Source organism: Patella vulgata, chromosome 1, assembly GCF_932274485.2.
Source record: "Patella vulgata chromosome 1, xgPatVulg1.2, whole genome shotgun sequence".
Lineage (NCBI taxonomy): Eukaryota > Metazoa > Mollusca > Gastropoda > Patellidae > Patella > Patella vulgata.
In genome coordinates, this window is record NC_065879.2 from 30,328,382 (window position 1) to 30,355,182 (window position 26,801).

The following is a 26,801-nucleotide window of genomic DNA, read 5'->3' on the forward strand; positions in this document are numbered from 1 at the left end:
CTTTCAGGTGCAGGTACTTGATGACTGCCCTATAGCTAGCTTTGTCCATTTCTGGTGATTTCAATGGGAAGGTATGGTACAAAGACAAAATATTGACACTACAGTGCAGTTCTTATTTCCATGATTCAATCAATGATTGTACTGGTTGGTAGCAAAAGTTAGTTTTAACCGTATTGATTTATCCTTTTAAGACTTAGAACTTTTCAGCCAGCCCTTGTATTTAAGCCATGCTAAACTCCTTAACAATCGCAACGTTTAGAGAACAATTATGGCAGATTGATTTCATTGCCATTTGTGTTATTACTTTGTAATTAAAACCTTTATCTGTTGTATGTCACTCAAATAGAGGTGGATTAAGCTGTTTATAAATGTATAGTTCATTGTTATTCAGGATGCAATAGCAAAAACATTGTGAGTTGAAATCTTATGTCAACTGGTCTGTTTTCATGTTTAGCAGTTCAGCCCTATCCAAACAATCTGGGGCCTGTTTCACGAAATTTTACCTAAGATAAAATCCAAATTTTAGTAATTTGATTTTAGTGCTTAGCCAATCAAAATTGAAGTATCTACTAAATTTTGATTTTATCTTAGTTAAAATTTCGTGAAACAGGCCCCTGGACACTAGACCCAGGGGCAGATAACTAACCTGATAGCAGAAACTATTATTTCACGAATATGGAAGCCAATGGGGACAATTATCAGTACATTCCAGTCCACAGAACTTTGGTAAAAACTTCAGAGCTTATCTTCAAAATATCCCATCTCAACAAAAAAAAAAACGAATAAAAACGAAACAATCACATTGTATGATTTAAAGTAAAGTATTTTTAAATACAGTTTTTCTTCAAAAATCACAAAATTAACATATTTTGAAATAAATATGATTGCATGCATTGGGTATGATACAATTAACATAATATTTAATACCAGGTTCTAATAGGTCCTAATTCAAAATAATTAGCATTAACATACAGGTATTATGTATATTGCCATTGATATTAATCTGAACATAAATGTTTCCAATAAATTTACATCTGTCTATGATAATGAGAAGAAAACAATGTAATGTACATTACCATATTCATTCAATTAACAGAACCTACATTGACTATGTCTCATTAATTGCATATAATATAGAAAAGCATGTAAAGAGTCCTAAGACTTGGAGCAAAGTTCACACAAATCAAAGCTATCTGCAGCTTATATATATTATAATACATCTACGGTACACATCATATGAGCATCATTAATTACACAAATTAACCCGATTTCACTTTAACCGAGTCATTAATTAATATACAACTCTGCTTTGATGATCAAATAATGGACCAAAATGCCAGTTGAATATATCAAATTTTTCACTGAATATTACACTTTCTTTTTTTTTGGTTTTTATTAAATTTCCACCTATGCTCACAGCTGGCTTATTGCAGAATAGCATAAAGATCACTGATAAAATATGTATGTTTTCAAACAAATTATCCGAATATATCTTATCTAAGTTTTCAAATAAATTATCCCAAACTATTGCATTAATAATATATAAAAATGCCTATAAAAATTGAATCATTATTATCCTTCATGTTCTATTGAAAGTTAATATAATTGTCTATATAATGCTGACACTTATTTCATTCAATAGATAAGAATTAGGTATGAAAATAATGAATATGCATAGCTTCAATCAATATGAGCAAATGACAAGTTGATAGATATAGGTATATTTATGATTCTCTAGTTATGTTTACATAATATGTTGATATTTGTATGTAATAAATTATAACATAATACAATGTACATGTACATACATTAATACATCATTTCATATCCATCTACTTTCTCCAGTCCAACCAAATTACAGTTAGTTTGACCATAAATTTTTGTTTTTAATATGAAAAATATCCTGTGACATACATCAGCATTTTCGTAAAGTGGGTTTTCCTTTATAAAATTATAAAATTCACATAGACATTTATAAAACTGTTAGTCACATTAAGAGTTGACAGAAGTAATAAATAAGTTTAGATGTAGTACATGTATGTTGCACTGTAGTGCAATACAGATTAAGTAATAGTGAAAATCCTACCAAATTACCATTGTCAACAACCATATTAAATCTAGCACCATCATCATAAGTAAGTGATTTCAACTCATCAAGAAACATTTATTTTTGTAAAAAAATAATAAAAGTAAGTGATGCTGACTTACATTCCTTCAACTAATAATTGACACAAAACAATATCCTGAAAGTATACTGGTAAACTTTTTTCATTAAGATCAGTTACTTCCCAATGTATTTTAAGAAACAGAGAGAGCATATTAATTTATTACAACAGATACCATCTTATTTTCAGTTAGACTAGCAGTATAGTATTAGAAACCATCCTCATAAGAAGTAATACACACATTTGATTATAATAATGTCTCAACCTATTTTCTCCCTCTACAAACAGTGAGTCAGTCAGCTTGGAAACTGGCCAACATAAAAGCAGATAGTCCGAGTGAACTTGGCTAATTGAAGAAATATACATATATCTTGTCAATATTGTAGTATACAGTATATATGTTTTGTCAATTCTTTTTCTGATCTTATAATAATAATAACATACTTGTAATAAATAGTATTGTCTTATTATTATAATATAGATTTTCCAAAATAAATGGATCAAAATATAATGATAATCTACCCTATCATTTAACTGGTCACATTTTAGAAATAATTTGAGAAAAATTTCTGCCAGCAGTACCACTGATCAATTATCTAAATTATCCAAATGTCTTTTATTGGCTTTCAAGTTTTATAGATGTTAGGACAAAAACACAATGTTATTTGTGGCAGAACTAATATAGGCAGATCAGACCAGATCAATATATATATGTGAGGGTTCTTGAGGTACATTTATAATGGAAATTAAATTTAACAATTGACAGAATGTACATCCAGTATAAATTTATTTATTTTTTGATATAAATTTTTAAAACTATGGCTAAACCAGTACATACCAAAGCTTGTTCAGTTTCTTAAACACCAACATGTACATATACAAGTGCATTAAAGAAACTTTGTTGCTATACTGTGAATAATCAATTTATTTATATCTACTTATTTTATTAAGTACATTTAAAACATTTACACCTACTGCATACTGTGTTTGAGGTCTACTCAATTGGTTGATACAATACCTATATAAATGTATCTTTCATACTTTTCTGATGATAATTATTACAAATAATTAAGTTATATTCCTGGAGTGTTCCAGGTGGTATACTACATGTATAGTTATTGACAATCAATAACTCTGCAATAAAGTATTCCATGTCCAATAGTTTAAAACAGACTTGATTTTAAATGTACAAAACATAGGCTGCCAGGCATTAAAACATACGCTCACAGCAGCTAAATCCACTTTTGTCACACATTTATTATTTTGTAGGTAATTGGAACATTTACAAGATACTAAAAACTGATTGGGAGCAACCACCCATGAAATAATTAAAATCTGATTGGTTTCTAGTCCTTCCTAGTGCCAACATTTAATATACATGTACAACCCTATATGAGAACTGTGTCTGTTCCTTCTTGCCCGGACAGCTGAATATCAGCAATATTCATCCTTGAATTCCAACTGTAAAGGGTTCTTCTACGTGCACCACAATGGGACCTCAGTTTTTCGTGCCAAGCGAACAACTAGACAGTTACAAGGTGAAAACACACTGAAAAATCTCGCCTAAGTTAGGGAGCCAAGCCAGACTAATTATTGGAAAACATTGTTAAGAGCAATAGATCTGGAGTAATCAATTGGCTTGTTTGTCTCATAAATTTAAATATTGTGTTTAAAGTTCAAGTCAACTTTAGCCTCTACAGCTGGGCTCTCATTTCAGTCATATTTACCAGTCTTTACTGACAAACCTTCAAACTGACTGGCTGGTGAACTTGCCTGTAAATGTCCTCTCAACACAAACTAGATCATTTTGGGACTAACACATGGTTCAATTTTATTTCAATAATTTGCTTAGCAGGGGAGGAAACCGGAGGACCCTGAGAAAACCCACAGGGTTGGACAGACGGGGTAACGACATTATACGACCAAATTTCAATGTTGGCATATATAAATCCATCGACATTAAACACACTTTAAAAATTTTTCACTGTAAGTAATTAAGTTAAAGTAAATCTTAACAAGTGCACCTAATATTTGTTTAATAAATTAGTCATCATCATCATTGTTCATGTATCCAATTCTTCTACATGAATTTCATCTCCCCAAATCAATGATTTGGTTGAATTTGTTCAAGGCATCTTGGTAACAGATACATAGAGCTTCTTGTTGAAGTTATCATACATTATGTTTGTATTGCAATATTCAATATTGTACCCTGCAGTACAAAACATGCATACAAACAATTAAATGCATGTCCTTGTAGTCGATTATGTACAAATCATGATTTCATTGAAAATACCCATAGCTCAAGTGTAAACAACTTGATTAAGTATAAAATAATTTGTGACAATAGCTCGTAACTTGTTGACCATTCTTGTTTAATAAAAGGTTTTTACTAGGATGATTGTATCCTATGTTATACATGTAAAAACACTGACCCCCTGTCAAAAATCTGGTGGCAGAGTAAAAGGTTTGATAAGGTAGAGTTTTTCATTTTCTTGTTTATAAATAGGGTGTCGTTTATAATGTTCTATTAAACATTCTAAATCCTCAAATTTCTGTGGACCAATCTCATATTTGCCGTCTTCATTTATTTGCACACGAAAATGTTTGTTTCTATTTGGAGCTTTCAACACAACAGTGAAATGACCACTCTGAAAAAGATAATAAAAGTAACAATTATTATGGATGTTTTTTTATATAACAAGAGCATCGCTAACGCAGCAATATACGTCCACATTCCTGTTTTGTTTGATATGGTCCAGTTTGCATTGAGGGTCTGTGAAATAAAACTGGGTTGTAGGACTGCTATCAGTATAACATTTCGTTCACATTAACAGAACACAATTTTTATTTTAAAACAATCGATGTCTTTATTCTAAAAGCATGACGTTTTTTTTTTGTTTTTTTTTGCTTGATTGATAACGATAAGAGAATACTTGTGGAAACGTCGTGCTTTTAGAATAAACTAGTGATTGTATCCCATAAAAACTGTGTTCTGTTAATTTGTTCCCTGATCGCTAAATGCCACTTAAAGAATAACTAGAAATGGGCGTGGCTCTGCCCCTGGGGGTCGGGCATGCACCAAAAACAATAGGGATCTTCCTTGGGGTATAAGGAATAAGTATACCAAGTTTGAAGAAAATCCAGTAAGAATTGCGCCCTGTAGGCGACACAAAGACACACGAAAAGAAAATGGGCGTGGCTCTGCCCCTGGGGGTTGGGCATGCACCCCAAACGATAGGGATGTTCCTTAGGGTACAAAGAATGTGTATGCAAAGTTTCAAGATTATTAGTTAAGAAATGTGGCCTGTAGACGACAAACAAACAAATACTAGAAATGGGCGTGGCTCTGCCCCGGGGGGTCGGGCATGCACCAAAAACAATAGGGATCTTCCTTGGGGTATAAGGAATAAGTATACCAAGTTTGAAGAAAATCCATGAAGAATTGCGCCCTGTAGGCGAACCACAGACACACACACACACACACACACACACACACACACACACACACACATACATACATACACACACACACACACACAGACAGGGGCGACGGCATAATACGTTCACATTATGAATGTGGACGTATAATAAAATAACAATGGCATTTCACAAATGTTATATTTCCTTCTGTTTAAGTTTTGATGCCAACATTGCAATATATTGAAATATAAATATATTTCTGTCAATAATGTCTAACAGGTGATGAATTTATGTAAGCTCCGGCTTGTTTACAGATCCCATAATTATATATCGTATCCTTCCTTATACCATGTGAATATTTAATGAATAAATAGTGTTAGAAAGAATACATATATAAATATATAATGGGTGTGAATGACAGACGACTTTCCATCATTGAAGCTTGAGCTAGTCTCCTTAATTATTAGTTATTTAAATTTGTGTCGTGAGACTGCGTTTAGTGTTATTGACCAGAGGCTAGTGAACATGACAGATACTGTCTATATAACTTGATAAGCGGGGTGGGGATATTCAATACAAGGGATTTTCCAGATGAGTGGTCTTTAGAATCACAAAACAACACAATACACAGTCACAAACATGTAACAAACAAAAACTTACAGTAGATTCACTGTCTCTAATTAAAAAGTCACCATTTTCAGCGTGCTTTGATAATAAATCTTCACACTGCTGTCGGGTTATTTTACCATAATACCAATCCTTATCGGACATGGGACCAGATATATGAAACTGTTTACGTCCTCCTTGACCTAGAGAAGAAGCGTTTGACAAACTACTTGTTGATTCAGACTGAGGTGTGCAAGAACTCGTAACACTTGTTGCCCTTTCCCCGTTATTAACGTCTTCCAGAATTTGAACATAACTACGGGGAACCAGACCCATTTCCCCGCGACTGTTTCGAGCACGCCACCACTCTGGATCTTCCACAGGTTTTTCAACAATCTCTAAACGTTCACCTTTTTCAAAGCCAAGTTCTTCTTTATTTGAAGATTTGAATGGATATAAAGTCACTACGATTTCACTGGATTCTTGACTGAGAGATTCGGCGGCCGCAGCTGTCCAATATAACACATTATCAGCCTCCTCGTTACCATTTGAATTAAGATCTACATAATTTGAGGGAAACCATCCAAGAGTCCCATCATCTTTTTGACCCTTCCACCACCCATCACTAGATTTTTCTGTCACTACCAAGCGTTCACCTTTAATTAAGGACATTTCGTCATTACGCTGGGCTGTGTACATATATTTAACTATTGCAGGCTCAAAGACCACTTGAGCAGTCGGATTGTTTAATGGAGATTCATTATGAGGTTGATTTCTACGCGAATCCCCATTACGCAAGGCGGGTGGCGTCCCAATCCCACCTTTTTGATCTTTTTTGCTGCGACCTATTGACTTTAAACTAGTCAATAAGCCGCCCTTTTTACCACGTTTCACATAATTTGAGGGTACAAATCCAGATTTATTGTCAGCATTTTGTACTTTCCACCAATCTTTACTGTCATCTAATAATATCAATCGTTCATTTTTCTTGATATTTAGTTCCTGTGTATTCTCTGCTTTATAATCATATTTGGCTACTACCACCACTTCTTCTGCCATGATTCCTACATGTATCTTATCTGAAAAATACCAAAAAATCAATAGTACAGATAAAATCAATGTAAATAGCTCAGTTTTATTAATCAATGAAAATAGACATATATTATACATGTACTAATTACATGCAAATGAAGATAGATGTTTTTCATTCCCAACATTGCAATCAATGGCTTATTCATACACCTGTGGTTCATGGGCTTCAAATTTTACCTGCTTTCAATATTTATCATCTGAAATAAGACAAGAAGCACAAATGCAAATAGAAATTTTAACACGTGTACATAATACTTCCTTCTGCTGTTTTTGATATGAAAAAATGTTGTAATAACGTTATCAACAGATTATATTATATTAAGTTAAGTTTAAGGTTTAAACAGGCAATATCGAATTCCACTGAATTCCTTAAAATGACAACTTACAAGCATAACGAGTCATTAAATATATTGTATGGGGTTCTGTTTTTCAAGGTTTGTGAGTTAAAGAGTCCTACAGTATACTTAAAGATACATTATGTAAAATTTAGCTAAAGAGCTAGCCATTCTTGCTATAGTATAATAGTTCGAAAATAGATAATGTAAAATGAATAATTTGAACATTTCATTCAAATTACTCTATTGCAAGCGAAGATATTAGCCTTTGACAAGACATATGCAATAATTTCAACCACCGTACTGGTTGTTCGAAGCTATGTCTCGCTCCTCCATTTTTAAATTAAATCAAAATATGGCTGAACCATTCTAATCTATTTAATATCGAAGAAATACGATGCCATTGAGAGTTGATTATGGCCTGGATCATGTAATTAATGTCTAATTGATAATTTAGAAAACATTTCAAGCCTAGAGAATGACATGAAATAGGCAGATTTAACTCTTGCATAATTAATGTTTAAATATTGATTATGATTCAAAATACTCCGAATACATGTAGAGACCATGTGATCTACATTTAACAAACTATTCACAAATGTTTTAAGAATTAAGACTGTAGAATGAGTAGTACCGGGTAAGGTAATGTACATTTATCAACGATCGTATCAGTCAGGGATCAGGACTCATACTACTTATTGTGAAAATGAAAAACAAATGAACTATTCCTAAACTCTATATGGCGAGTATGAACACAATACTACATAATATCAACATTGTACAAAAAATATACATGAATCAGTTACACAGGGCCATAACTCCTGAACTTCTTTTTGTAAAAATTCTGATCAATAAGGACCATCTTTAGCCAGTACAAGGTCCATACACGTAACTCTGAAGTGCTTTCGCAAAAAAACTTAAAATTGATTGGGACCATATTTACCCCAATACTAACTATTCCTAAAGAATTTAGCAACAGAAATTAAAAGTTGAACAAGTACATGTAAGTAAGTGTGGGGATATACGAATCAACAATATACAACCACATGTGGGCTAAAAAATTGATAATGCCCCTTTACTAAATGATATAATATCTTGACTTCTTATTTTTTTATGACAATTGTTGAAAGCCTAAGCATACACATTACATGTACATGTATATTGCAGACAGAAAATAAACTCCAAAAAGACAATGTTAAATGTTTATGATGTTTACCACAATTTGCCTAGTACAACATAATTTCATATTTTCTACTACTTTCTGTAGCTGGAAGTAAACTGATTCTCTAAAAATGAGACCAGATAAGTATGTCCTATGTTAAACATTTTCACTTGTTAAAACAATAGCCACTGTATATACCGTGACTAAACTTAGTATCTACTGTTATATACAGTATAGACAGGAATTGATACCATTTGTACAATTAAAAGGTTAAACTCGACACACCTGAACACCATGTCTTATAAAGATAAACAGATCTATCTATCAGTACCATTAGAAAACACATTGTTTTATGTTACATCTCTTACTTCTCTTACATTTAAAAAATGGGTAGTGTCTGTTTATGTACATATTCAACCAGTGCCGGTGGTTGGAGTAAAGTCCAAAATGCAAAGCCCAAATTGGTTTTTGATCATTTTATTTTTAAAGCAGCATGTGTGTTTGTGTGTTATTAGTTTGCAAGATGTTTGTTATTTGTCTGGATTTTGAAACATCAAAATATCAACTGACATATCAGTCTTGGTTGACAATTTTATTAGATGAGACTGCATCAAGAGAACAGGAATAGTGCCAACCGGCATAGGCGTACAGGGAAATTTTTGACTGGGGGGGCAGTGTTGGTTGGTGCCCATAAAATGTAGTTAGGTTCTTAGTATGTTACATAATAATAATAAAATTCGGTGTTAAATTGGACACATTCAAGAACACAATATCTTTTTTTAGACAACTTTTACAAAGTACAATTGTGTGCCCAAATTTTCCCAGCATTTAGTGCCCAAAATGGGGGCAGCCCCCCCAGCTCGTACGCCTATGCCAAGCGGTAAATAGTACATGTACATTTGTACATGTATCCTACACCTGTGTAGCACAACCCATCAATTCTGTTTGTTTTTATGGAAATCAGTTTATGCATCAAATAATTAAAATAGAAACTAGTGTCACACTCACATACTACAGGTAGTAATCTGATAATCACTTTTAATAACTTTTATATAAATTTTCACCCACAAAATACTTAACAAAAACATATCTCTGAAGAATTTTGTCCAAGTGCTGGCACACTAGGCAAAATATCAACATTTAATAATCTTTTTTATGACAACAACAAAGAAAGAAAGAAACTATGTTTTTAAATAAAAAGTTATGAGAACTGACATAAGATAATACTGTAGAGTGAATTATAAAGATACATGTACTGTACACATGTATGTATGAATTGCATACACAGGTGCAACACTTCAAACATTTATATCTACACGTAAACACATATGCATTCTTTTATAAAACGTTAACCAATCTCATTCGACTGATAAAATAACAGATTCGTTTTATCTTATCACATAATTTACTCTTCTCTTTATACTCTAAACGATTTTGAGTCACTTGATATTAAGAAATCTTTAATTGTCAAAAGATTAAAATTACCTCTTCCACTCTCAATATACTTATCAACATAATTACATACATGTACGTTACATTTGTTTAGATACATTACATATCAAATGACAAAATATTAGAATGCCACTTATCATTACATAAAATAAACAGGTAATTACATTGTGTAGAGCCTAGACCTCATAAAGTTAGAAAAGAAATTACTAGTAAGTAATTTTGAGAATCACTTTTCATAATGTAACCCAACAGGCTACCTTGTAAAGAAAACCTCATTTAAAACCACTCTAAACAAGTCTACAGCACTGTCTATAGATGTAGATTACAATTAACAGACAACTTACCTGGTACAGTAATATACATGTACATGTACTTCACAAAAACATCAAATCAAAAACACCCTCTTAATACACTTTCAAAACCAAAACTAGAAAAACCTAAATATTGATCGGACACAAGTGCATATTCATCAAACCAGATCCTCAATTAAGGCATATTTTACCGAACCAACAAACTTTTTATCAGGAAAAAAACATCTTCTAGCCATACATCTGATAAAAAATTCTACTAAAAAACTAACACTTGCAGGCTTGGTCGATTACAGACAACCTTAAAGATAGAAGGGGACCCCAAGCAGAGTATTGAGTGCCAAACCATTCTAAATATACAAACGCAGAAGAATTTCATGTTTGAAGCTGGTTTACTAGAGTGTTTCTATAAATAGGTTGACTAAGATAAATCTTGGAAGGTGGTTCTTGAATTACATCTAATAATTTATATCCTAAAAGATATATTCTACTATTTAGTCCACTGACTCTGACTCAAATCTTTTTCCAGCTACATCATGGATGGTACATAAAATGTAAACTGATTGATAGGTCTTGAGTTTAAAGTAGTTTCAAAACTAATCAATTTAAGATATATTTGACACTACATCAACTCGACAAGGGTCATTTTGAGACAACTGCTACTAGAAATTTATTTAGTATTTTTACCAAAGTTCCAGATATAAATATTAAGTGAACTTAATTTGTTCAGTACAAGTAGTTGCAGAAAAAGAAAGTTTCATACACTGGTACATGTATGCATAAAGAGTGATGTGTTTGACTCCACTCGCTATACATGTACATGAGTTTGTAGATTCGATATTTACAGTTATAGTAGTAAAGCCTAAGAATTATAAATATTAAGTGAACTTAATGTGTTCACTATAAGTAGTTGTAGAAAAAAAAGTTTCATACACTGGTACATGTGTATGACCCCACTCGCTATACATGTACATGAGTTTGCAGTACAGCATGTATTTAAAAGATAGGTTGGCAGACAACGAAACGTACGCCCACAGCAGCAAAATCATCCGGGCAGTCAACAAGAGTTGTCGCATGTTTTTACTGTTTTCAGTAATGAAACATTTATAAAACACTAAAATCTGATTAAGAGTTCTGCCCCATGCTAACGTTTAGTACGGTATACGAAACATTTAATATCATGGATTTAGCTGTTCAAGTTATCAAAATTTATTAAAAATCAATATACTTGTTCGTCTCAAGACCTTAAACTCTGTGTATCAATCTGAAGTTAATCGGATGATAACTTGAGCCTCTGGAGCGTCACAAAATTTTTTCAAAGTGATCAAGGGCCTTAACTTTGGCAGTAATTATCAGAAATCGTTGAAAATCAATAGGATTCTTCGTCTCATGACTTCAAACACTGTATAAATTTAAAGTCAATCGGATATTAGCTTTAGCCTTAGGCTCTAGCGCATCCACAAGATTTTTTGAAGTGATCAAGGGCCATAACTCTGACAGTAATTATCCGAAATCGCTGAAAATCAATAGACTTCTTCGTCTCATGACCTTCGTCTCATGTGCAAAAATTTAACATCAATCGGATACTAACTTTGGCCTCTAGAGCGTCCACAAGATTTTTTGATGTGATCAAGGGCCATAACTCTGGCAGTAATTATCGGAAATTGATGAAAATCAATAGGCTTCTTCGTCTCATGACCTTAAACACTGTATATAAATTTAAGGTTAATCCGATATTAACTTTAGCATCTAGAGAGTTCGCAAGAAGTTTTCCAAGTGATAAAGGGCTATAACTCTGGCAGTAATTATTGGAAATCGCTGAAAATCAATAGGCTTCTTCGTCTCATGACCTTAAACTTCAAACACTGTGTATAATTTAATAAATCTGAAGTCAATTGGATATTAACTTTGGCCTCTAGAGCATCCAGAAGATTTTTTGAAGTGATCAAGGGCTATAACTCTGGCAGTAATTTTTGGAAATCGCTGAAAATCAATAGGCTTCTTCGTCTCATGACGGTTTATAAATTTAAAGTCAAATCGAGTATTAACTTTAGCCTCTAGAGCGTTCTCAATATTGTTCAAAGTCATCAAGGGCCTTAACTCTGGCAGTAATTATCGGAAATCGCTGAAAATCAATAGGCTTCTTTGTCTCATGACCGTAAACACTGCGTTTAAAGTTAAAGTCAATCAGATATTAACTTTAGCCTCTAGAACCTTGTGGACGCCGGACGGGGGCGACGACAATATACGACCAATATACTTGTTCCATTTGTAAAATAACCAAGAGGGCACTAACAGTCTGACCGTTTTTTGTTTAATAATGGAGATACATGTAAAAGCAGAAAGAACAAGCCAACAGTGAGGCTGATGTACTCTGCCATTCCCAAAATAAACAGATGACAAATATTAATTAATTGCACATTTTATCTTTTCAAAAAGTATTGAGTAATGAAACTGACTATCTATGCTTAGTCTAAGCATCTAAGCATAAAATGTTCAGTCCAGTTTTGAAGTACCTGGTAGGTAGTAAAACTATACACAAAGCTTAATCACTCTCCATCAGTTAGAATCAAAGTTATCTTGTCCCAAAGCATCGACCAATGAAATTGCTTAGCTCTGCTTATCTTCAACAGGAAATATTAATCACTGAACTCAAGTCAAGACATTTGCCTAATTTTATACCTGAATTAAAAGTAGAGCTGTTATGTTCCAAAAAGTTCTCATCATTGAACTTAGTCAATGCATTGATATAAGTAATCTATACTCAGAGTTTAATCACTCTCCCCCAATTAGAACCAAAGTTATTGTGTTCCAAAGTCTCTACCAATCAAATTGCTTATTTCTGCTTAGCCTTAGTGGAAAATGCACATGATCAAACTCTGTCAAGGCATTCAACTAATAGACACCTACACCAATTTTGAATATTCTACTTCAATTAGAAGGAGAGATATTGTGTTCCAAAGTTCTGACCAATCAAATTGGAGTCTCTACTTTGTCGAAGCAGAAAATGCTCAACATCAAACTTTGTTAAGGTGTTGATGTAATGATACTATACATGAAGTTTCACCACTATCACCCAATTGGAATAAAAGTTGTTGAGCTCCAAAGTCTTAACCATCAAACTGCTTTGCTCTGCTTACCCATAGCCAAAAATGTTCATTATCAAACGTAGTCAAGGTATTGATGTGATGTAACTACAAGTATACCAAGTTCCGTCGCTCTCACTTTATTGTGTCCCAAAGCATCACCCAATCAAATTGCTTATCTCTGCTTACCCTAAGCAGAAAATGTTCATCTTTGAACTCCATCAAGGTATTCACCTAATGAACGCCTACACCAAGTTTGAACATTCTACCTCAATTAGAAGGAGTTACTGTGTTTCAAAGTCTCGACCAATCAAATTGCTTATCATCACTCTTCTTACCCTCAGCAGAAAATGTTCATTCTCGAAATTAGTCAAGGTGTTGATGTGATAAAACTATACACCAAGTTCTGTCACTCTCACTGAATTAGAACTAAAGTTACCGTGTCCGAAAGCATCAACCAATCAAGTTGCCTATCTCTGCTTACCCTAAGCAGAAAATGCTCTTCTTCGATCCCCATCAATAAAGCATTGACCTAATAAACACCTACATGACCTACACCAAGTGTGAACATTTTTGCTTAATTAGGAGAGTTATTGTGTTCCAAAGTCTCGACCAATGAAATTGCTTATCTCTCTGCTTACCCGGAGCAGAAAATGTTCATTATCAAACTTTTACTTAGTCAAGGTGTTGATGTAATGAAACTATACACCAAGTTTCATCATTCTCACTTAATCAAAACTAAAGTTATTGTGTCCCAAAGCATCAACCAATCAAATTGCTTATCTCTGCTTACCCTAAGCAGAAAATGCTCATCTTCGAACTCCATCAATGCATCGACCTAATAAACACCTACACCAAGTTTGAACATTCTAACTCAATTAGAAGGAGAGTTATTGTGTCCCAAAAAGTGTGAAGGACAGACAGACGGACAACAATTACTTACCAATACGACTGTTTGGACAAGAATATGTTAATTTGCAGAAAAATGACTTGCGTACGGTATGCAACGTTCTATATATATATATATAACAGTTTCAAATAGACTTTCAATAATACTGTACGAATTTTCTACAAATTGTCAGTTTTTTGTTGAAGGGGTCGTTGTCAGCTACAATACTACAAACACGTACCAGGGCAGCCTTCTGTATACAGTTGAGTACCTGATGTGATAACTGAAAAACTCTATACCCTACTTCCGGTAACATTTTAAGTGGATCAGAGTTTGGAAAATCTTGCAGACTGGTCGCTTGATGTATTATTGTAAAACTAATTATACTACATGAATTTGCAGGAAGTATGGCCACAATCGCAAGAGACCACAGGCATGATGTTGTAGTAAAATTACTGCTACACATGTACCTTGATATGACTTAGGAATAGGATACATAAGGGTACTCCCGGGGCTCGCATGTAGCATTACAGCAGACAACGACTCCTTTACATGTAGTTAGTGTCAACAATATAATGTAGTAGGCTATTGGCTGGTTTTAGTAATGGACGGACCAGTATATTGGGAAAATCACCTTGCCATCTAAATTGTACAGTTTCCGTATAATGTGCATGCATATGTAGAAAAGAACTTATAACCTTATGGAAATCACAGGTCAGTCAGAAATCTGAATTTTTCAAAACAAACATGGACATAATATGAATACCCATCACCACCACAGGATTATGATTTTTATAGGATATTTTCACTTCAGAGAACTACTACTAGGCCCTACAGTGTAACACTGTACAGCAAATAAAACTCCATCACCTAACCATGATTGAAATACCTTTAAGCCAAAGAAAACAAAACATAGTCTTTGCCTTTTGGTTTATTTTAGGCCGAGTATTAACCTATTATTTAGTATTTGCTTGTCTTGTGTATTAAATTTACTGAGTCTCAGATGTTTTTCTCTGTCTGTTCATCACAATATTCACAATGAGTGAATGACAATATTTAGGACATACCGGTTCAAACAGTATTGGAAATTAATAAACCAAATATATTATTAGGTCAATTACAAATTTGAATAGTGAGGAGGGAAGATAGTCGTACATTAACAGGGGTACTACCATGGACTATTAGTATTATATAGGTCCTACAGCAAAATAACAAGTTTAGTTAGAATCTAGCTTTCGAGACTGAGTCATATTTTTTGACATCACAATTTTATTTTTAGGCCTATGGTCGTTAAATGCGTCTCCATGCGAGGGCAAATAGAGACAATGTAAATATTACATTTACAAAAAGACAACCCATAAAAATATATCTTACTTTTCCTCTTAATTTACCCTACAACCCCAAATCCCGAGAAGGATTTAGAAATCCAAAATACTCCCAGGCGATCTAGTTACACACATCCGCCATGTTGATCCTGGAAAGTAGGCCGTGATTCATATTTTATTTCATATATCACTACGCCAAATGTTTAGGGTTAGTAATATTGTCAGATTGTGTGGATTTTATCCACAGTTTTGGACGAATTGGTAATGATTTGAACCCAACTACGGAACTAGTATGGATTGTCATTCCAGGAATATCGTTAAACATTGAATTTATATTATTTGGAAACGTCTGTGAATCGCCGGATTTGTTTTCATGTTAATTAAAGGTGTAAGGGAGATAACTACATTTTTAAAAAGTGGAAAGGGTGGAGAACCTTTCCAGATTTTTCTTTTTTATCTTGCGTTAAAAATGTTCAGTCCTTTTTATGTACTTTTTTTTAAATAGCCCTTGTAATAAATGTGTAGTTACTTGTAGTTTTGATATACCGGTACGCTCCTTTGTGAGACTTTCTAATGCATTTTTTTTTATAAAGGGGCATCCAAACTCACATGCACCATTTTTTTGTAAATGACAAACCTCATCTCCCAAATACGACAACGTAGCTAAAAACGTTGAGATATACTGATGTGCTTGTTTTTAGCCACGATTGGGTGCCTTTAGTTCCAAGTGGCAAACTCAGCATCTTTATTAATGCATGTAACGTCTTAAAAATAAGATAATTTTATACTCAGAGGCCAATGTAGTGGCACAACCTATCGCCTAACGCCAAATATTCGCGTTTAAACCTCCCGTGTAAAAATGGCATTCTCAGTAACGGCTTGACGATCATTTATACCTGGTTTAGGTAGGATTATATGCTTACGGTAATTGTAGTTGGATGTGGCAGAAATATTATAAATAACAATAATCAATCGTCGTTTTGATGAAAAATATTGTCAATTTTGCTTAGGCCTACTGAGTCCCGATGTGATTTCCGTTGGGATTTGCTACACTGGAACTATTATAGCACCATCTCTTATCTCGAAACACGGGAGGGTTGGGAGATGAGGTTTGTTATCTACTCTCAAACCACAAGCACATCTGTAGGCCCATATCTCAACGTTTTTAGCTACGTTCTCGTAGCTACATTTTTTTTTAGTGCCTCAACATAGGTCGCAAGCTACCGATCGCCCGATTCAAATTAGCTCCAAAGACTTGCTAAGCTTAAATTAAATCGTTGGTCTGTAGCAAATGTATGAGATGTATTTCTCAAGTTATCATTAATTCTAGAACAAAATATAGACTATCCTATATATTTGAATTTTAAGTAGCCTATATTTATTTCCACTACAACTGATACAATTCACCTAGCCAAAGATTTTCCCAATCTGAAGCAAACGGACAGATATTATCTTCCCTAAAATAATCCCTAAAAAAATAAAATAAAATAAAAATAACATTATAATTTGTAAGTCATTATGCTGGCAAAGCTAAGCTGCCGTTCAAGTACTCTGATTTCTAGCGGGGTCCGGGGTATGCTCCCTCTGAGAAATTTGTTAATCAAGAGTCCCTGAAATGCCATTTTCAGGGCCCTGTTTCTTGAAATCTTAACTAAAGATAAAATCCAAATTCTAGTAGACACTTCAATTTTGATTGGCTAAGCACTAAAATCAATCTAATATTATCGAATCAAATTAGGCCTACTAAAATTTGGATTTATCTTAGTTAAAATTTCGTGAAACAGGCCCCTGGACTTAGGGGGAAGATTTTGCAGAATTCTGATGGTCAGAAAACACTTATAACATAAGTAAAATTGATAATAATTACATCAGTTACATGGACCTATATCTTCGATACATTGCTGTGGTGAATAGGTCCTATACATAAATTAGCAAAGATATGACTATTTTCGTCCGCGCTAAGTCAAGTTTGACCACCGATCGGCTATTTTTTCTTGGGTGTACCCCCCGCAACATTTACACCCCTGGGAATACGAAGCATGCGCTAACTATGTCGGATCTCTTTATGTTCCACAGTTCCCTACCATTGCTTAGTCTCAAAATGACCAAGTTTACCTTCGATACTCTCCTATGTAACAAACTGTCCATTTCAACCTTAGTTAGCCACAATACCGACAAAAGCGTGTACTTATACAAGTAAGCTATTTTGTCGGATATTCCACACCATGCCATAATGCCTGATGCGAAACCTCTATCTTGTCCAACTCCCTCACAGTAGACAATTTGTTGGATGCCTTTTCCCGCAATCACATTAAATACTGAACTAACATTTGAGATAAATTTTGGACAATGAAGTTGTTTTACCAACGACATTGTCAGGTAAAAAAGAAACCGCCAGATACCTAAGTCACCAATAATTCTATAATTCTTTGAAGGTGAATACATTTTAATCTCCATTTTATTAGTTAATGCATGTAAGCCATATGCACAATTATTTTACATTTACAATATATTATGCTGATCAGGTACACCAGAAACATTCTAAAACATTAAAAACCTGCAAAGTGCTTATATAGTAATCTACAAACGACCAACAAACGAAAAACGAAAAATCTATACAAAGCACACAGGCTACTTGAGTATTAAACTCAAGTTTTCCCGGATATATTACAAAAGATAGGCACCTTATTTAAAGGAAACAAACATGTTCTATATCCAAAATAAAATATGAGATGAATCATGTATATGGATGGTGTCATCAATTAACCCTAACTATAAGGGAAGACTTTAACATATCGCGGCGTAATGATTTACAAAATGCCATGATAAAATTGCATATTGACTTAATGAATAAATGTACATATAAGGCATGAAATAAAGATTTAATTGTTTAAAAAATACTTCATACTTCACGTTAATGTCAACCCGATCTAGACGAGAATTTTCCACACATACCTGTTAAAATTATTGATCTGACACTCAATGGAATGGCCTTTATAAGCACAGCTGTGTCACTAATAATTCTGTGTCACACAACAAATTAAATTTTATACTCTGGGTTAGGTGTGAAATTTATATCATTAAATGGAATCACAATATCATTTAAAAAGTGATGTCAACATTCCGAACTGATGAGTAAATTATCAAATGTACAAAACACTAAAATAATCAAAACTGATCTATTCTAAATAATATCTCTATATTTCAAAATGGCTGCGAAAATTATCAAAATGTACAAAACAAAGAAAATAAAAACGGATGAATATTAAATTCGAAATAAAAATATCTCTCTATATTCTTAACGTACGAAAAAGATATAAAATGACAAAAATTATCTTAAAATTCTAAACTACAAAATTTCTATTCAAAACTGACTGAGAAAATTATCAAATGTACAAAAAAAATGAAAACTGATGAATTGTAAATTCGAAACTACAGAATGTAAAATGAAAAAACTAAGTAAGAGCGTTCTATGTACCAGGAACCGGGTGTCCAATTAACAAGCATGCCAATTTTCATGTCGATCGTAATTAGGCTTTTTTCGAAGAGCGACGCCCCTAAGAACAACAAGTTGAGTAGCACTAGCGTTTGCGACCTAGTTCCTGGTCCAAAAATTAAAAATTCGATACTAGATGAATAATTTCTGAAATGATCACCCCCTAAAGGAACTGCGATAGCCCTATTATATGACATCTTTCATTCCCTTGAAAGTACTGTTATGATGGTATCTAACTTCAACATTCTAAATATCTCAAACCATTGTTTGAAAGAAATGTTCTTACAATTCATTTCAGTATATTGTACAAAACAATAAACGAATTATTAAAAGAATATCATTATACTTATACCCTTCCTAGAAAAATAGAATTTAGAAACTTAAAAAACAATGTACAACTTCCAAACTCTAACACAGTTCGACATAATTTCCCTGTTTTCACAGGATTTGTTGATATTAATTACTTCTGTGCGTGCAAGTTATTGCGCATTCGTATCTAATATTTTGGGTAGGTTGGATATGTAGGAGCAATATCGTAATGTGGACTTTGCATACCTGGTTTATACACGATAGCTTTTTTGGCAGCGTCCTGCATCATTTTACCCACAAGTCCACGGCTAAATTGCTGAATTCGTTTAGCTTCCGTTGATCGCACTCCTCGAGCATTGGTCGGTGTTTCAGGCAGCTTTTTACTATCATGCACAATATACGAAATTCGCATACCCTTGCCCAACTCGGCATTTGATTCGGCTTCTTTTTTCACTCTGGGGACGGGTCTGGGTGAATCTGGTTTAACACTCGTCATAATCTTCTGCATACGAACACCTTTGCCGATATAAGCGTTACCCTCGCCTTCTTTCTTAACACGTGGTCCCAACTGGGGATCGCCAACGTATTTCCCTGAGGCGTTTTGATCCAAAATTTCCCCCATTCGTTTTCCTTTTCCGAGATCTGCATTTTGTTGTCCATAACGACTGATTCTTGGCACTGCACTATTGTCTGTTCCTTGTCCATATTTGGTAAGGATTGTATTCATTCGACCACCTTTGTGTACCGTGGAATTATCCTTTCCTTCGTATTTCACTCTAGCGACTCTAGGCGTTGGCCGATAATTTCCATATTCGTTGACAATTGATTTCATACGCCCTCCCCTACTAAGACTCGCCGTTTCTTGCCCTTCCGATTTAACACGGGAACATGGTGCTGTTTTGGGTCGTGGCGTGGGTTCTCCATTCAGTAACCTATAAAAACTGCCCTTCGTATTCAATTCGTAGTTTTCCTTTGATTCTCTGGTGGGACATCTTGGTTTTACCTGCGGGGCCCTGGAACGTGGTGTGTATGGTTGCCTAGTTTCTGTAAAAGCACATTCTTTCATTGAACCCCTTCCCTTTATATAATTTTCCTCAGCTTCCCTTTTCACCCTTGGTACTGGCACAGCTTCATCCCACGAATATTGGGGTTCTAGTCCAGAAAATCCCGTTTGTATCTCCGTTGCTACCATTTTTGAATGGCTGTTTTTCTGAAAAAAAGAAAGAAATTTGAGCGTATTATAAATAATCCGCACAATGTAGCCTACATACAATAATTGAAAACAATACCCGTTATTAACAAATAGCCCTGTTAACTTCATGCAAATAACCAAATGATAGTCTTTAAATGCAAAAGAAATATAGAGTCCTGAAACTTAAAACTTATTTTTTCAGGACTAAAAACGCGTTAGATAGATTAGAACTACTTGATTGTCGGACTTCTTAGTCCCGGTGCCTACTTGTTGGGGGTTGGGGGTGTGGGGGTTGGTAGCACAACGATTGTGTTATAGTCCTTATGTACGTATGTGTGCAGGACAAATCTAAACAGGAACATAATATTAAACATCATGGCTATAAAGTATGAAAATGACGGAACTGATAGCTAAAGGTTGTATTGCATCGACATTCTCCAATCTGAATACATAAACATCGCGCACTAGCTTTCAGACAGGAAACCCTGCGACCCACTGAAAATAAACCAGATTTACGTAGGAAAACAAGTGAAGTTTTCCATAGATATTCTTGATAGACATCAATAAATATTTGAGCAAACTTTAAGCACATTTTGTTGGGGGTTTTCAAATAAATATTTTTTGTTTAAAATCTAGAAATATTTAACAGTATTAAGAAAGTCACCGAAGTTTTTTTAAGTTCATAACTGGTCTTTAAAAATTGTTCAATATACAATATGGTATACATACATGTGTGTAGTTCAAAATATCCCGTTATTATGACTAAATATTAATGGTCTTTATGAATATACTATTTTGTATAGAGGCGGAGTCTATAATTGGTATGATTAACAGTGAGTCTCGTGTAGTATCATCCTTTGAAACAGATGTCGCATCCCACCATAACGCGTTAACAATTGCTATAGAATATCCTCCTTAGCATTTTAATATTTTCCAATACTTTTACAAATGGAATTCATCCGCAAGAATTTATGAGCCACAAAATTTAAAAGGGTACTGTAAGCAATAAGTGGCAATCATTTAAATTGCCGCCAATAAAACCAAATCTCAGAGAAATTATTGCTAATAAACACGATTATCACAAATGATTTAATTTTCGTATTATATTATGGTGTTTATGTTATTGCGGTGTACTCTGGAAGAGTTATCGACCTTTGTATGGAATTAATCAGATTGCATTGCTAGCCACCTGTTGCAAAAGGTGAATAATTGTGTATAGCCTTAACGGTAAAACAGTATTGCAAAATATAGCTACAGTCACTTCTACTTATAATCAATGTACTAATGAGAAATTAAAATGAGAATAATAATCCCAAATGTATTTCTACCGGATGCAAGCAACATCAAGATAAGAGTTTGTGATTAATCATCCTTGTCGACCGAATTTATACATTAAGTTTTATTTCAAAATAATATTGTAAAACCGATTGAAGCGACAGATAACATGTCAATAAATTCATTTATTAGTTTCTTTTTACTATCTGGATTTATCATATGATGCCGCAATACATGGAAGGATCAGGACCTAATTGTACGAGATAATGTGCTGCAGATTGTGGGGACAACGAGCCAACTCCCCATTACACACTAGTATTTTTAAAATAAATTAATTCTATCATAAAGCCATGGCCACTTGATTTTACATTGGTTCCTATTAATTTTATGCCGCCATCTTTATGCCTCTTTATGATTTGTATCCACTTACACTGAGATTAAAAGATTGCCTGACCTGTATGTATTTGTTTTTGTTCCTTTAAAGCGGCATTATGGAAGATTAGATAAAGAGCCGATAGTTCCCGCTATAATAGTTAAACAATATATTACTTCACGTTTAATAACATTGTAACCGTTGTTACTATAACAAACAAAATCTCGATTAGTCACTTTTAAGGTTAATCAAATACGCAGATCGGATTCGAATCTGTTGAAAACCTGACCCATCAGATAGCATCGGGGGTTAATTATGGTCTTGTCATGTTATTAAATGTCTAATTGATAGTTTATATAACATTTAAGGCCTAAAGAAAGACCTGCAATAGGCAGATTTAGCTCTTGCATAATGTATGTTTAAGCTTCTTAATATATAACACCTATCAGCCCTACTGATTTTTTTAACATTGAACTTGACACGTTGTCTCACTAACTCGAGGTACACTACATGTAATATCTTATGACCCGGTCCCTGCTTTTTACAACTCATTATGATTAATTAAATTCCGGTATTATTTTGATGATTAAATAACTCACGGGGAACACAAAAGACAAACAACAAATTGATCGTTTTGATTTTAAAATATATGTGCAATAACACAATCTTCTGCAAAAATGTCAGATTTATAAACTGTAGTCGAAACCGACAAAGAATTTCGTACGAAGTCAGTGTTGCTGATGTTTTAGAACTATTGCTTACAATATTCATACAGAACAGGAAAAATAAACATATCGAAGTAACACGTCCACCCTAACGCAATATCCCATTTTAAACAAACCAAATTGTCTCCACTGCAATTAAAAAACCAATCAAACAATTCACCTTAAAATTCGTTATACCAAGATTATCCACACAACACGAATTTATATCCATTCATCACTTCATAGATAAACATACAACACCACGAAATTTCGAACATTAAATGGAATCAAAACTTGGCTAAATGAATATGAATCGAGCCCAACACAACATACGTACCTATAAGTTAGCTAACGAAGAACGCATGATGGAATAAAACTACCTCCGCGATATGAACATCAACCCAAGAAACAAACCTACAAGAAGCAAACTGTTGTACCCATGCATTATTGATACTTATTTGATTAAGATAACTTACCTTTTAATTAAAAAATACCACAATCAAACAACACGTACGTTGTACTGGTACCTATACCTATACCTATACCTATAAATGTTATACTATTGACAAATGCCCGTTTTGGACAATGCGTTCGATTTGTGATAATCCAGATAATCCTAATTGATTAAGATTACATAAATAGATTTAAATCTGTGTCTACTACACGTCTACACGTAATGTTGTAGTCTCCAGTGTTTATTTCAAACCGTCCACGCGTAGAAATAATCTAATAATGCGTCATAAAATTCCACGCTTACGTTTTATGTATTTTATTATATACCAGGCAAAAGTAAACCACTTGTGTAATTGTCCAATATAATGATGGAGAAAAGGGGTTATGGTTTCCATATATGTTAATGAGGAGCCGTATATAGATCAATTTTCCAATTATAATATGCATATAAATGATCAACAGAACAAAACTTATGGCTTTTTATCTATAATATAGCTGGACTATATAGAAAGACAAATCTTGTGTTATACTTTAAAAGTAGTAGATATATAATACAGTATTGATTTTGTAATTCACATATCAATGAATCTAGGTAATATATGGACATTACTATTTTATATTACAATGCAATCAATCAATCATTATAATAATAATGCCTGATTGAAACATGTTGGGCCTTTGAAAGACACTTACGTTTTGAAATTACTAAACGTTCATGGTTACCTACTTTTTGTCAAATAGTTATTTTTATCATTTCAGGTACTAGTTTATGAAAGTCACAAAGAAATATTTTAAAATATGAAACGCCTGAATGGGTTGTAAATAGCTCAATTTTACACCGTTTTTCACCTTTAAATCGAAATGGCGCAAAAATGAAATCGAAATTAAAAAAACTGCTTCCGACTTTTTTTGCGCCTTTACATGGCGCAACTTCATACTTTTTACTTATTTTTAAAAAAATAATATTTGCTTTCGAAAAGACGTTCCTAACCGCCAAAATTGTAGTTTTGGTCAAAATTACGTCATTTCCGCTGATGACAGAAAGCTTTATCGGTAATAAAAAAAAGTTGAGACATTGCACCATTGAGCATATGAATTTTGTTTTATACAAATCGAGCAATGAATAATTAACCTAGAACCCATAAACTGAATTAGCCAATAGCGGCCAAGGTGAATTATTGATACAATTTTTTTTCATATTTTTGCTCAAATCACATGACCCTTTAATTATAGGTAAAGCGCCATAAAAAAATATTCATAAATAAAAAAGTTTTTTCTCAAAATTTAAATTTTCAAAATTCCCCGCCAAATATCTTCGAAGATTAATCGAAAATCAAAAATCTAAACAATCGTAGCTATTTGCCGTGTCTCAGGCTATGTCAAAATGTATCAAATGTTAAAATCGGACAATTATTGTTAATATTACGGCAATATTTCAAAAAACGACAACTTCAATAATTTCGGACATTTCGCATTGTCACAGAAAGGTCAAAATAGCTTTAATCTCTAAGTCACACCCACTTTCCCAGTAAAACCGAAGACATCGAGTTGATCCGACAAATAGTTTCTGAGATATGCTGAAGTGGAAAAAAAATAATAAGAAATGAAATGAAATGAAATGAAATGAAATGGGGTTTAATGTCCTACTGTTCTGCTCCTATACTGGGCTAATGAAGACGGGCATAAGCCATACAGTGTGCTATGAGGGAAATTTTGCCCGGACAGCGGCACTATCGCCTACTCTTATATCGAATTCCAACTGCCAGGGGATCTTTTACGTGCATTCCAATATATACACGGGACCTCGGTTTTTCGTATCATCCGAAGGACTAGACAGCTGTACTTGTCAGGCCCTCCGTCCTGCACCACTGACAAGGGGAAACCACGTCGGAAAATCTGGATGAACTTTCTCGGCCAATGCAGGGGGATCAAACACCAGACCTCCAGCATAGGCGTACGGGGAAATTTTTGACTGGGGGGCGGTGGTGGTTGGTGCCCAAAAAATGTAGTTAGGTTCTTAGTATGTTACATAATAATAATAAATTCGCTGTTAAATTGGACACATTCAAGAACACAATAGCTTTTTTTATACAACTTTTACAAAATACAATTGTGTGGCCAAATTTTCCCAGCATTTGGTGCCCAAAATGGGGGGCGGCCGCCCCCCCCCCCCCAGCTCGTACGCCTATGACCTCCAGGCTAGCGAGCCAGCGTCTTAACCACCTAGCCACCGTGGCTCCCCCCAAAAAAAAACATAAGAAGAAGAAGAATAATCTTAACAAAAACAATAGTGTTTCACTGGCTACGCAGTGTGAAACTCTAATAAAGGCGACTGAAAACTATAAGCTGAAGTATTAGACGAGAGTAATACTACGTTGTAGGGTAATAACGGTCGTATGCAATAAATCAAAGAATATAAAAATGAAATATAACCAGAGAGGATGGCATCTCATCTGTTCACCAAACTGTATGCTGGCCAGAGCGCTTACTGACGTAACTGACACTAGACAGAGAGAGCACTGACTTAATTGACATGCTGAGTTATACATGAAAAGCTGATGATTACCGCTTTACCGATTTCTGGTAATTTTTATTTTTGGAAATATCAGAGATATAGCAGTAAGTGCAGGAGACCACGCCACACATAAAACAACATATACACCTCTAAAAAAACAACCTCGGACAAAGTGTGCGCAAAGTCACGTGAACCTTATGACTTACTGTCCACCAACATGGTTTTCTCTCTTCCAAGACTATTTATTAGGATTTAAAACAGATGATTTAACTATACATAATATATTTATGCTTTCGCCTTTTATTTAAATTGCACAAGACAAGAGATTAATCATAATAAGGAACATATTAATAAAAGCATTTTCTTTTTAGTGGTTTTTCATTCGTTTCGATTTCGTTTCGTAGTATAAAAAGATATTACACTCCAAATTCGTATTCCGGAAAATGTTCAGGATTGCGGGAACGAAAAATAAAAAGACAAAAATAGATGATGGATTAAAAGAAAGACCTTCCATAGAAATTCTTGATGAAGGTGAGCAAATCAACACTCACGAGTAAATATTAACATTTCTATATGATCTTTTACAGTTCGTACTGTATTCCATGGGCGGACTGGCCATATGGGCATTTGGTCAATGGCTG

At 34.0% G+C, this 26,801-nt stretch overlaps 2 protein-coding genes across 6 annotated transcripts in view; both read right to left on the minus strand.

The window, feature by feature from the left end:
- Positions 1–797: 797 nt before the first annotated feature.
- On the minus strand, positions 798–16,011 carry LOC126808960 (cytoplasmic protein NCK2). The gene is made up of 3 exons (XM_050534045.2): positions 15,893–16,011; positions 6,249–7,273; positions 798–4,816 (listed from the first exon to the last, which is right to left on the minus strand). Exons 2-3 carry the CDS (start codon positions 7,251–7,253, stop codon positions 4,607–4,609), a joined length of 1,215 nt encoding a protein of 404 aa, XP_050390002.2. The 5' UTR covers positions 7,254–7,273; positions 15,893–16,011; the 3' UTR covers positions 798–4,606.
- Positions 16,012–18,283: 2,272 nt separating this feature from the next.
- LOC126808970 (uncharacterized) overlaps positions 18,284–26,801 on the minus strand; it is a 32,064-nt gene continuing 23,546 nt past the window's right edge. For 2 of the 5 annotated variants that reach the window (XM_050534050.2, XM_050534049.2), the window contains exon 2: positions 18,284–20,858. In XM_050534050.2, the coding sequence (XP_050390007.1) occupies positions 19,836–20,840 (1,005 nt within the window). In that variant the 5' untranslated portion in view covers positions 20,841–20,858 and the 3' untranslated portion in view covers positions 18,284–19,835. Of the gene's footprint in view, positions 20,859–21,569; positions 21,716–23,373; positions 23,440–23,668; positions 23,919–26,801 lie in introns of those variants that run through there. The other 3 variants (XM_050534047.2, XM_050534046.2, XM_050534048.2) reach the window with 3 other exon arrangements.